The sequence below is a fragment of the Psammomys obesus genome, unplaced genomic scaffold, assembly GCF_907164565.1.
Source record: "Psammomys obesus unplaced genomic scaffold, mPsaObe1.curated_primary_1811, whole genome shotgun sequence".
Lineage (NCBI taxonomy): Eukaryota > Metazoa > Chordata > Mammalia > Rodentia > Muridae > Psammomys > Psammomys obesus.
Window position 1 is genome coordinate 326,396 of NW_026596125.1, and position 13,903 is coordinate 340,298.

The 13,903-nt window shown below is 42.7% G+C and overlaps 1 protein-coding gene and 1 non-coding gene across 2 annotated transcripts in view; one reads left to right on the top strand and one right to left on the bottom strand.

Moving 5' to 3' along the window:
• The window catches only part of LOC129665057 (cytochrome P450 2C70-like), a 38,071-nt gene extending 33,855 nt beyond the window's left edge, over nucleotides 1-4,216 (bottom strand). The window contains 2 exon segments of the mRNA XM_055591534.1: nucleotides 1,639-1,788; nucleotides 4,060-4,216. Of these exon segments, the coding sequence (XP_055447509.1) occupies nucleotides 1,639-1,788; nucleotides 4,060-4,180 (271 nt within the window). The 5' untranslated portion in view covers nucleotides 4,181-4,216.
• An 8,348-nt stretch (nucleotides 4,217-12,564) lies between these two features.
• Nucleotides 12,565-12,705, top strand: LOC129665230 (small nucleolar RNA SNORA48). The gene has a single exon (XR_008718349.1). It is a non-coding gene; the product is annotated as a small nucleolar RNA SNORA48 (small nucleolar RNA).
• Nucleotides 12,706-13,903: the final 1,198 nt, after the last annotated feature.

Below are 13,903 nucleotides of genomic sequence, written 5' to 3' on the forward strand. Positions count from 1 at the left end.
AAAAGGGAACTCACATATGCCAACCCCAGGTTTCAGCACCAGATGGATGAGGCAAAGAAATAAAAAGGGAAGTCACGACTGCTCCTAGGTGTGGAGGAGAAAATGGTTTATTGTAGATAAAATGGATACCATAGCCAGAAGAAGAGATATCTGGGAGACTCAGGAATGGACGTGACCTACAGCTGGCCCATACAAGTACACGAGGGAAAAGATAGGAAAGTAAAGGGCAGACAAAGGACAGGAAAGCAAAAACGGCTGCATTATTTAGAGAAGGGCAGCTAGGAGAAGGGCATTCCATCTCCTGTGCTGGAAAAAGTTTGGGGAAGGGGACGGGATATGCTATACCCAGTAACAGGTAGATATTGAAGGATGCTAGGAGAATCTACCAGCCAGATCTACTGTGATATATTAAGTACGAATCTCAGTTAGCCACAAAATACTATTCTAATAAGTTTAGAGAGATCTCAAAGATCTGCAATGACTTTCAGACACTACTCTTGTATGTACTAACGTCAAAGACTGCAATAAATGCATCAGCTAGAAGTACAGTGATTGAATAAACTACACTGCATCTAAGTCAACAGAATACTGTATTACTAAGCTACTGATATTCTGGAAGCCATCAAAAGTTAAACACATCAGGATAATCAACACAGTATATTGAAAATGAACTAAAAATCATACACAATGCACGCAATATGTTCTTTTCCATTTCTGCACATGTCTGATGCATAAGTTGGTAATGAATTGACCAGATAAACTTCATTGACACACTCACTTCATTTTCATAAATTATCCTCAGGTTAACCTGTTTATACAAATGCCGTCTGAAATAATTGCATTTTATGCAATACCAGAAAATTGGTAAGTATTCATTTAAAAAATCTAGAATATTTTGGTTTAAAACACAGTAATACATGACAGAAAATGAGATGATATTGTGCTAATGATGTTCTTTAAAAACATTTAGATACTAAAGTTCTAGAGCCCCACCTATTTTGTGACCTTGACCTTGTCCCCTCCTGTCTGCTCTCCGGCCCACTCTTGCTCCTCCTCCATGCCCCACACATGCATGTACACATGCATTCATGCACTGAGCTTCGTACTGAGGCAGCTCCATCGTTTCCTATTTTCCCATGTGAAAAATTGTACCTGACACATTAGACAATTTGGTCACCCTGTAACATTTCCTTAAAAGCTACCTGAAAACTTTCTTATTTTCAGAGTTAATACAACCAAGAAGTATATTTTCCTTCCAGTAAACATACTTAGTCCCTTTGCACCCTCCTCCTGCAGTTAGGTGTGGTCCTGTGGCTAAACAGAGCCTGCCAATGTAAGGCTGGTTTTTCTGTACTACTTCTATACCTAAGTTAAAGAGCATTCTCTTTTTCTGTACCTTTTTCTCTTTTCACCATCACAAGGAAACAAGAACCCTGAATAATACTGAAAGTTAGCTGGGCAAAAACTAGTCAGCTTGGGTCTTGGAAAGGCTGTCATTAAAGCTACTGCATTCCGTACTGTTGTGGTGAGAGCCGAGTAACTTTCAGTTAGACTTCTGACTCCATGACTGTTTATAAAAAAATATTTGTAATAAAAATTCATCTTCCCTCTCTGTTAATTATAGAAAGAGATACACACCATTGGTTTTTCTCAATGCTTCTACCAGACAAAGAACTTCCTCCTGAATTCGGTCTTCAGTAGTTTTCTTTCCCATTCCCATAGACCTTAAGACCATGAGGGAGAAACACCGTGTTTGTTTCCAGGTTTCCCCATTGCTGAAGACGATGCCTGTTCAGACAAAAAAAAAAAAAAAAAAAAAAAAAAATCTGTTACCACGGACTCTAGCTGAGACTGTTCATCTTAGAAAATAATTCTGACTCCTACTGAGGTACACACAACACAGCTGTGTCAGCCACACCCTGCCTGACACCTCTCTTAATGCCACCTAGTATTTCACCAAAAGGACTCTAGATTTTACACACTAAAGAACTTGCTTCTTCCATTAACTTCTCAAAACCTCAGAGTAACTCTGTAAATCTTTGGTCTCCTCCATTTTTTTAGACAAGGAGGTTGTCAGCAAAATGTTTCCTTTATGATCACAAAGATAATAAACTGTGTCGAGGCAAGGTCGGTGCTAGCTTTTCTACTTATGAATTTTAGAAATATTGTCAAGTGGTAATTCTAGAGAAAAATGAATACTGGAACATGACTGAGTGGTTAAATGGCTGCTAACTATCTTCAAGGTTTTGAGTGAAGACTGGGGGTAGGTGCAGAAACTTCAGCTTTGGAAAGGATCTCACAAATTATGTTCCTCAGGTAAGGGATATGTATATTAATGACACTTAGCTCCCTGTGGATTACAAAGCACTCTCTGCTTGCTTAAACTCTTACATGTACTCTGTGATCTTTGCATTTAGAAAGTTCAACATAAGTTCTCTAAATTCTAAAAATGGTCAAGGTCAAAGATAACCCCTCCCCAAAAAAATAAACTTTTCAAGCAAGTCTTAGAGAATAATACAGAGGAGCAGAAGATCCCTTGTCACTTATGCCAGCATTTCATTCTCCATCAGAAGATTGGACATCTTCTACATAGATGCTCCCAATTAACTGATATACATTTGGTTTCCAGCTATCACTGTTTCAACTTTTTGTGCTAGGAACAGGTGGAAAATAGCTACAATATCAGTATAAACAATAATATGAATATTGAATGGCCTTCTTTTCTTAGGTTATTGACATGTGCTATAATATGCCCACCTAATCTTGGACAGCACAGATCTCCTAATTAGCTGTGCAACCATGGCAGAAAACAACCCATACTCCGAAATGTACGGTCATGTTGTTTTGAAGGTTGACTATCACAACTACATTTTCAACTCAGACTAGTTTTACCTTACCTGGGCTTGCTGGGATGTCATCTCATTGTGACTAGAAAAACGTCTGCACTTAAATTTTAAAAGCATTTCTGATTGGTTTCCTAGGGAAAACTATTTCTTCCACTCAACGTTTCTCACTTGCCTGCAGTTCTTTGTGTAGTGTTGGCTTAATGGGCTTTTCCTCATCTACTTCGGCATGTCTATTGGTGCCAACCTTTTCCTCCTCATATGGTGGAAGCTGGGTTGGTGAGGATTATAGATATAGCTTCTAATATGTTTAGGAAACACATTCTTACAGCAAACTCCCTGATCCTGTGGTTCTACAATGTTTCCATCCACGCTACACAATGATCCCTCAGCTTTAGATGCTGGAATACTTTGTAGATGTTTACATTACATTACATTACATTACATTACATTACATTACATTACATTACATTACATTACATTACGATTAGCACACCAGTTGCCACTAAAATCTACTAATTCACATTAATAAAAACTTACACAAACACAAAGAGAATGAAGTCACATTTACAGGAAAATGAATGAAAGTGTAAATTATTATTTCCACTAAAAGAAGCCAGACTCTTAAAAGCAAATGCCACAGTGTTTTCTGTTATAGAGAACCGAGAAGTGTGTGTGTGTGCGTGTGTTTGGTTGTATGTGCGTTTATGTGTGTGTGCACGTGCACAGCATGTGTTTGGGTGTGATATGTATGTGAGCATGTATGTGTGCATCTGCTTCTATTGCTTGCTCTCTCTCTTTCTCTCTCTCTTTCTCTGTGTGTGTGTATGCGTGTGTGTGTGTGTGTGTGTGTGTGTGTGTGTGTGTGTGAGCAATGAAAGAGTAAAGCCCAGGAGAGAGGAAGAAGAGATCTAAGAGGAGGGATTAAAAAGAGAGGATAATATGTGAAAGCAGAGATGGGGCCACTAGGGAGGAGAAGGGAATCAGTAAGAGGGACAGGAACAGGAGAAGATGGTAGGAAGATGACAACAGCAAAGATGGCAAAAAAAAAAAATGACATAGGGAAACACTTTGCGTATGCTATCTTTAAATTGTTTTGAAATTTTACAAAATTATTCATGGACTTATAAGTACTTGCAGTTTCTCAAATTTATTGCTGGTAATAGCTTTGTTGCCATTTGTACAGTCCTGGATGAGCCTCAACAAAGAGCCATACCTAACCCTTGCTTGACTTGACTGAGGATAGCTGATTGCATTTTGCCAGAAAACTCATCTCCACGGTCAATCAGAGCTTCCTTCAGTGCTTCGTCTCCATACAGCAGCACAGTGGGCTTCATGCCCAGGTACACGGTGAACACAGGGCCATACTCTTTCGATAGCTGGAAAAGGAGCAGGGTGAACAGGGGCGGGAATATTTTTATTTGTACCAATGAAACGTTTTAATATTCACCCACTCATTGACTTTAAACCCTGTAGTTCAATAAGAAAGGACATGTAAACAGCCATTATCTTTATGCTCTTACCAACATTGCTATTAATATTCTTCCTTGCATAAATTTTACTTTTACCTTTTTCCTGTCAACCTGCATTTCCATCACATTTCTCTTCCAGACTGTTCTTAGAGTAAACAGTGTGTTTCTCTTCTTGAGGACAGGGCATTTCTCCCAGTCACCCCACTGTACACTAATAATCATCTCCCGCCCTCCGTTCTTCATACACTAAGGTCTCTGAGTTTTAACAGTACTGAGAACACGCAGATGAATATTATGCCTACTCTCCAGACTGTACCTTCTATATGTTTTTTTTTAAGTTTATTTATTATTTGTGCATCATTCTACCTGCATGTGTGCTTGTGTACCAGAAGAGGGCACCAGATCTCACTTTAGATGGCTATGAGCCACCATGTGGTTGCTGGGAATTGAACTCAGGACCTTCGGAAGAACAGCCAGTGCTCTCTTAACCTCTGAGCCAACTCTCCAGCCCTTCTATAAGGTTTTATGTGTTCCAATCGCCATTAAAAACAGCTGCATTCACAGAGCATGGTGCCTGATGCCAAAGAGCCATTCATTGCTGTTCAATGCAAACACAGCCAACTAACCTGTGAGGAACCACTGCAAATTAAAGAAATGGGTAGTAAAGCTCAAAGACATTGTAAAACTTTCTTTGAGTTAAATCCAAACCCCCAGCTCAGGAAGAAGGAACTGTGGGGCAGTGAGTGCTCTGGTGACTGGCTGTCTCAAAAACAACAAAAGATGGATTTCTGATCATTCCTTCAGGTTTCACAGAATGACAGCCATGTAAATCAGTGGTAGAGAAGACATTGACTCATTATCCAAAAGATTCCCACATGGCAGCTCACACCTGTCTGTAACTCCAGTTCCAGGAGATCTGATACCCTCTCACCAATGCACATAAAAAATAAAATTAAATAAATGATTAAAAAAAAACTCAACACTGTCAAACCAAAGAAAACCTGTGAATCTCTCTATATATTAAATTGAGCTCCAAAAAGTACACAGTATTTGGACTTTGAGTGTGACCTCTTTATCTTTAGTACACTTTGGTCTATTTAAACAAAACTGCCAGTTTCCTAACATTCCTCTTTTATGTGTTTGACATTTCGACACGACATTCCCTTTTTTTAGAGTGTCTTTTTATTCAGCCATCTTTCATGTAATACATCCTGACCACAGCCTCCCTTCTTTCCATGCCTCCCAGTCCTTCCCCCATCAGCTTTCCTCCAGCTCCACTGTTCATCCATTTCCCTTCAGAAAAGAACAGGCCTTCCAATGATATCGACCAAATATGGTAAAACAAGATGCAATAAGACTAGGCACTTATGTAAGAAGTGGGAAATAGTAAGAGCTGGAGGGGACAGGAACTCCACAAGGAGAGCAACAGAACAAGATAATTTGAACACAGGGAACTTCCCAGAAAATCATACTCCAACCAAGGACTATTCGTGGAGATGACCTGGACCCCCTGAACAGGTGTAGCCCATGGCAGTTCAGTGTCCAAGTGGGTTACATAGTAATGGGAAGAGGGACTGCCTCTGACATAATCTGATTGGCCTGCTCGTTGATCACTTCCCCCTGAGGGGGGAGCAGCCTTACAAGGCCACAGTAGAGGACAATGCAGCCACTTTTGATGAGAACTGATAGACTAAGATCAGAAAGGAGAGGAGAACCTCCCCTATCAGTGGACTTGGGGAGTGACATGCATGCAAAAAGGGGAGGGAGGGTGGGATCGGGAGGAGAGGAGGGTGGGGCTTATGGGGGGATACAAAATGAATAAAGTGTAATTAATTAAAAAAAAGAAGGTGTAGGAAATTAAAAAAATACCCTCAAAAAAAAAAAAAAAAGACTAGACACAAACCCTCGTATCAAGGCTGGGTGGGTCAAACAAGTAGGAGGAAAAGGGTCTCCAAAGTAGGAATTACTGTTCAGTCCCTTTGAACCACTATGAGCTGCGTTTAGTTGATTTTGGTGGGGGACCTTGTTCCCCTGGTATCCCTGACCCCACTGGCTCCTCCAATTTTTTCTCCATGTCTTCCTCAGAGTTCCCTGAGTTCTGCCTAATGTTTGTCTCAGTCTTTGCATCTACTAGGATCAATAGCCAGAGGAAGCATCTTTGATGATGATTGGGCTAGGCACTGATCTATGAATATAGCAAAATATCATTAGGGATCCATTCATTGATTTTTTTTTTTTTTTTTTGGCAAGTTGTGTTTGTTTCTACCCTGGGTCTCTGGGCCATCCAGCATCCAGTTCCTGGCCATGCGGGCAGTTTCAGGCAAGGGTTCCCATTCCTGGTGACAGTGAAGAGGGCGTCCATGGCACATGCAGCAGCAGAAGTTAGGTTGATATTCATGTTCTGTACTGCCACAGGAGACCATGCTGAGATCAGTAGCACAGGCTGACACCAGGAACCATGTGGATGTCTGTGGCCCATGCTGTTGCCAACAACAATCATGTGGATGCTCATGACCCAGGTTCCTGCTGACTGTAAAAGGCAACAAGGATACTTTTGCCATAGTATTGATGACTGCAGACTCACAGTTGAGACAGAGAGACATAGAAGGCTTCTGTGACGCCCAACCCTAGCCCCCCAAAAATACCAGCTAAGACAGGAAGCCACTGAAGAGAACTCTTTTAAAATGTGGTAAGAATGCTGAAGTGTAGCTTTCCAGAATTGATGATTTCTGGTAGGGGTGCATGTGGAGAAGGACTCTGTTTTCTTTAATGTGTTGGCCACCAGAACTATGCTTCAGTGAGTAATATATGGGCAACACAAACTAAACTTAACTTCTTTCTTTCTTTCTTTCTTTTCTTTATCTCTTTCTTTCTCTCTTTCTTTCCTTCTTTTTCTTCTTGTCCTCCTTCTCTTTCTCTTTTTGTCCTCTTTCTTTTTGCCCTTTCTCCTTCTCCTCCTCCATCTCCTGTTCCTTCTTCTTCTGTTTTAGGGTGGGAGGCTCCAAGTGTATGGGGACAGACCTGGGAGGACTTTAAAGTGAGGGTGCTCAGGGTTCATGAAATGGATTTCCCAAATATTCAATAAAAACATTATGAAAAAAAGATTGCAATCAATAACAGCCAAGTCAATATGTCTTCCCCAGAGCCCAGTCAGTCTACCATATCAGGGCCTGAATATTTCACTACTGCAAAGCACAAGGAAAAGACCTAAAAACCAACTAAATATAGATGATACAAGCCTTTAAAGATGAAATGCATAAATCTCTTTAAAGAAATGTAGGAAAACACAAACCATTGGGGGGGGATGAATAAATCCCTTAAAGAAACTCAGAAAAACCCAAGCTAACAATTAGAAATAAACCCCTTAAAGAAATTCAGGAAATGTGTGAATGAGGCAAAATATGCCCAGAGGCCCTGGCACAACTAAGATCAGCAAGTAAGTGGTAGAGAGATAGAAGAGAAAGAGAAGCTGAATTGTGTTTGCACGATGAAGGGAAGCAATACTGGAGATGTAAGGGTAGTGAGGAACAGTTTGATGTGAGTAGTCTATACTGCACACTTAGGTTAGGCCACAATAAGGCTCATGCTGCCACCCAGACCATATATGGATCCTTGGTCCTGCTGTAGTGGGGTTCTCTGTAGCTATTGATGTTTCAAGTTATCATCAAAGGCCATATGGATGTCCCTGGTCTCAGCTGCCCCCAGCAGCTGCTCAGAGATGGCCCCACCCCTCACCTGCTATATATGGCACTACAGAGAGCTGGCCATACCCTTTGCCAGAGCAGCATGGGAGAGTTGCACCCAGGACAGGAGAGCAAAAAAGCTGACCATGTCCCTCATCTACGTCAGCAGCCCATGGGAACGTAGCCCATGTCTTGCCTGGGCAGCACAGTAGAGTTGGCCCTGGTTCTGTAGGTACAAAAGAGCTAGTGGGCTGACTAGCTCTTTTAGTTCAGCTACCAAGATCCTGGGCTTTGAGTTGGCCCACCCCAATGTATTCCCCATATATGAACTGCTGGAGCACTTGAAGGGGTCATTTCTTGTAGAACCAAAGATACAGGATCTTTCTAACACAGGGCAGCAACAGGATATCTAAGGGAAGTCCCGGTTAAGGATCTAGTACTGATAGTATAACAAAACCCAGAGGTCTTGAATGAAACCAATAACATTGCAATAAACATTCACAAGTAAAGCTGTTTGGGCAAAAGGGTAAAGTGTCTGACACTGTAACACACCACAGCTTCCACGGCAATATATTTTTTGTTGTTATTGTTTTCATTGTGGGGTGAGGTTGCAAGGACAATTTGGGGTGATGAGGAAATCAGTGGGATTGTGGTGTACAATGTGAAATTCACAAAGATCGATAAAAAGTTTAAAAAAAAAGTAATCCAGGGAAACAGAAACTAACAACTGAAAAAAAAAAAAAAAAAAGAATGAATCCTCCAAAGGAAGAAGGCAACATAATCTCCCCCAAGTTTGTATACACTTGATCACTACAATTACCATGTCCTGTTCATCAAAGCTAGGAACTTCCTTAAAGCTTACCTCAACTTTGGAGCTGCATAGTATCTCTTCAATGGCCAGCTTTTCCAGCTCCTGTCCTGTGTTACCTCATTAGTCTTTGATGGGTTTTTGTGCATTTCAGTCTATCTCTAAATTGGGTACTCATTGTTAACGTGCTAAATATAAATCCTTCTAATTCTTAGAACACCCATTGTAGGGCTTTAAATAAGAATTTAAATATTCCAGAACACCCATTGTAGGGCTTTCATTGCTGCAGTGGCCAGCAGCACTGCCACAGCAGAAAGAGCCAGAGAGAGGTGGCCAGTGACTGTGACAGACTGGCCACTGCTACAACAGACACATGATCTGTCCTGGCAGCCCACTGCCTCAGTGGTGGCCCACAGCAGTGGCCGTGCCATGTTGGAGATGCTTCCCCCAAACTAGAGCAGGCTTCCCAAACAGTCCCAATGCCCCCAACCTGTGGTGACCCACTGCTGCTGCTCCCAGCTGTGTAGACACACCACACACACACACACACACACACACACACACACACACACACACCTCAAGACCTTTGTCTAGCCCTTGAGCAGCGGATCACTCAAGCTTAAAGTGGCACACTGCCAGACTCTCCTTCCTGCCTCAGGGCAGTCAGTTTCTTCTTCATGATGTGCGGTTGTGGAAACAGGAGACAAAATGGTGGTTCTTGGCAGCTGCTCAGTGGGAGCTGTCCGTGGTGACTGTTCCTGCCTCAGCCTACTGGTATGGAACTGGTACCTTTTCTGCCTCAGAATGCCTACTTCCACTGTCCGTAATAATGACAACCTTCCCCAATTCAGCCTAGTGCCTTCACAGTGGACTCTGTAAATTTTGGACTCTTTGTATACTTTATAACCCCTCAAGGCAGAAAAGTGGCCAGACCTCTGCCTGAGGAAGCTCCAGCAGCCCAGCTCCTCTCCCCAGCCCTGTGTGACTGCCATCTCCAGCCCTTCAACAGGATTCATCCCAGATTATGCTGATTTGTGGTGAAAAGTCTAGACAAAAGCCCATCAATCCCTGAGCAAAAAAAAGAGACCAACCCCTGAGCATGAGAACCTACCAATCCCTGAACTGGAAAGCCCACCAATCCCTGAACTCCCCAAGCTCTGGACATGAAATTCCACCAATCCACGCTCTGGAAATCCCTGCCCTAGAAAGCTCCACCCCCCCTAAAAAAATCTATATAAAAGCTGTTTCTGCCCAGTTCCCTGCTATCTCTTTCTGGGACCAGAGGCAGCTACTCCTGGATTCCTCTCCTATATTTGTCCTCCAATAAATCTCTTTTAAGGGATTTACAACCTGCTGTGACTCTCTCCTTGGAAGAAGAAACAAAGAAAAGAATAAAGAAGCAAAAAAAAATGATCAGAGCTCAGGCTCCAAAACTCTCAGCTTATTAGGGGTTGGAACAATCCTCCCCTGGGAGCTATATTAGCTGGAGAAGCAGTGGAGCTCAGGCTCTGTACCTCCTCAGCTCAGATGTTGGGGTTACCCTCTTCTGGGAGCTGCAACAGCTGGAGAAGGAGCAGATTTCAGCGTTCAAAGCCCCTCAGTTCATCAGGGGTTGGAGTAATCCTCCTTTGGAAGCTGCAACAGCTGAAGAAGAAGCAGAGCTTAGGCTCCATAGTTCCTCAGCTCTTCAGGGGTTGGGGTAACCTTCCCCTGGGAGCTGCATCAGCTGGAGAAGGAAGTGAGCTCAGGCTCCTAAGCTACTCAGCTCCTCAGGAGTTGGGGTAACCCTCACCTGAGAGCTACATCAGCTAGAGAGAGGAGTGGAGCTCAGGATTCACAGCTCCCCAGATCATCAGGGATGAGCTTCCCCTGCGAGCTGTAATGTCTCTGTTGGAGGAGGCCTCCTCTCAGAGCTGAGTGATTTCTGGGCTCCCCTACTTGGGCAATCTTAGGACCCTGTTCCACTCCATTGTGGTTACTGGGCTCCCACGCCTCAGGATACACTTGGGATACTGCCCTACCCAGACCTATGAGGTTCTTGGGCTCCCATGTCTCAGAATACCCTTGGGACATTGTCCCACCTCAAAGCTGAGATACCGTCCCAGCCCTCGGAATTGTAAGTTCCTTGGATACCTTTCCACACAATCAGGAATGCAGGCCCCAAGCAACAAACAACAAACCCCAGTGTGGTTTATTTCTCTATCAATAATAATTGATCAAATGACCCAGAGCCTCATCTGCCTGACAATCTGATGAAAGCATCTACACAATGGAAGCTCCCTGCTCCTCTAGAGGCCAAGCCATCAACCCCAGGTAAGACCCACATACACACACACACACACACACACACACACACACACTTGCAAACTACTGGCACTCCCTCAGTGCCTGCCAGCCTGTAGCCAACCACCTCTACTTTCCTTGTCACCATATCCAGAACCACAACCCTGGTGGAAACCACCTGCCACACCAGCGATCACACCCAGATAGACTCATTATCAGTGGATTATGCCCACTTTCTTAGTGTTTGCCTAGCCCACCCTCATCACCATATCCTGGGCCCAAACTTCAGGAGAGGCACCCTGCTGGACACAGGACAAGCTGGGCCCGAGAACCACAGGTAGCCTACCTGCCCCAGCACTGTCTATACTTGGTGCCCACCCAGCCCACCCCCACTTCTTCTACCCCTCCACATCACCATATTCTGGATATTAACAACTAATATCTACTTATAAGTGAGTACATATCATGCTTGCATTTTTAAGTCTGGGTTGCCTTGCTAAGGATGATGATATTGAATATACTGAAATGTTTAAATAACTACCTATAGGCCCAAAAGTTAAGACAATGTGATATTTGAAAGAGTATATTGATTACCAAAACTGAATAAAAATTAAACATATATTTTAATTTTGTAAGTCAATTATTTAAAAAAAAGGTATGTGTTGCACCAGAGGATAACTAGTTTAGAAGAATAGTAGAAGTTGTGAAAAGTAAGTTGGTTTTGGTTTTGTTTGCTTCACTTTTTGCATGAGAAGAAGGTAAAATAAGATTTTTATCCTCAAACTGCAAACATGGGTAAAGAACATAGGGGAAGAGTTTCCTTCCTTCAGTGAAGCATGAAGCAGACCTGCTTTCTAAGAAGCCCCCAATCAGCCCACAAGCTCTGGTATAGTACGAAACCATAGCATCTCCTGGAATGTGATGACATTACTACTCTAGAGTCACATGTTGGCCTACATTTTCAAATCTGACTATAATGTAACTCAATCCTTAAACTGTTCAAACTAAAATAATAAATAACAGTGTCCTTTTTGTTTATGTGCTTCTACAGATTGTTATAAGTGTCAGACTAACAATCAAATTTGTAGCCTATTTATTCAATTCCCAGCCAACACACCAAAAATGTAAGACCTGGAGTCTCACTGCTCAGGACTGGACTGTGCCCTTCCCAGGAACTCTCACAGACCACAGCTCGATGCAAAAGCAAGAGGTTTTATTGCTATCTCAATAGAGTCGCCCCTCCAACAGCAGGAGACAACCCCAAACAAGCAAAGCACAGGGTTTTTATACCTGAAAATCAGGTCATTTTTGCTCTATAGTTTACAGCTGGTTGTAGATAGTTCACAGCTGGTTATTTCTCAGAACAGTTCACCCTGCCCTTCAAGAGCTCTCTGCACCTGGCTTCAATTCAAATAATCACAGTTGTTTCTCATTCCCAGGTGGTCCCTCAATTTAGGTTTGTAAAAGCAAGCCTAACCCCCTGGCAATGGGCAAAGAGACAACTTGAAGGTGGTTTTCCTCTAATATCAGTCAGGGGTACAGAAGGCAGCCCTTTGTTCATCATAGCTTGATGCCTGTCTTGGTGACCAAAGCTGTTTTATGCATAGGATATATAAAAATCAAATTCAGGCAGCATAAGGCTGGAAGAGGAAGACAGACAAAGACCTACATTCTGCTATTCCAAGCAGTGTGGATGGGGAAAGATGCCCACAGACCTGACCTCTAGTCCATGGCAAGGCCACGCCATCGACACACAGCAGCAGACATGACATACACAATACTGATGATTTTACATAAGTATTAGGGAACAAACTTTTTTTTCATGAACATTCACAAATAGAAAAATAGAATGCAATCACATTGTAATTTTTATACTGCTTGAAAGATTTTTTGAGATGTTTAAACTGCGGGAGAAAAAATAAAGTTATTGGAGCTTGTTGAAGCTTGCTTCAGTCACCGTGTGTGTGTGTGTGTGTGTGTGTGTGTGTATGTGTCTGTGTGTGTGTCTGTGTGTGTGTGTTTGTGTGTGTCTGTGTGTCTGTGTGATTCCCTTCCCTCAGCACAGAGAATCTCTTTGACAGCTGCAAGGCTCCCAGCTGCCAGCCACAAGCAGTTCTGGCCCAGAGAACCAAGTTGTGTACCCTCAGAGAATAGCCTGCTGAGTGATCAGTCCCTGAATCTACACTCTGTCTCAGTTTACCCTTGGGATGTCGAAGCTGGCCTTGAACACCCTGTCTATCCCATACTTAGTTTTAAAGCAGTCAGTCACCTCCTCTGCCTTGCCTACCACCTCACAGAGCAGCATGGGAGGAGGAAGAGAGACAGCGATCCCTGGACTGCCATGATCTGCTCTCTGGGCACACAGTACAAGCAGGCCATAGATACCCCCTTGTACTACCCCTCCCATTTATAGGGAGCTATCCTTATCTGGCCCTACCTGAAGGTCTTCCTTTCACCCTGGAGGTTGTGAATTAAATAATTATACCAGAGACCTCCTTATGAGGCTCTGACTCAAAGATACTCTTGGCACATCTGCCCCTGCACTGACTTGGAGACAAAATAATCAGAACAAGTGAACTTAAAAAGGTAAACAATATTGGATTGACTACAGAAGTTGGCAGCAGATCAAATTAAAAGTCTCTACCTACTACAGATGGACAAAGAATGGTGTGGATTTATGATAAAAGAGTAAATATTAAAATTTACCTTTCTTAGAAAAAGTAAACTCATACAGGGCTACTGTCGGGTCATATGACCAAGGAAGAAAAGAATAGCAAGATTAGATATATAACTAAATTCTACAAATATATAAAA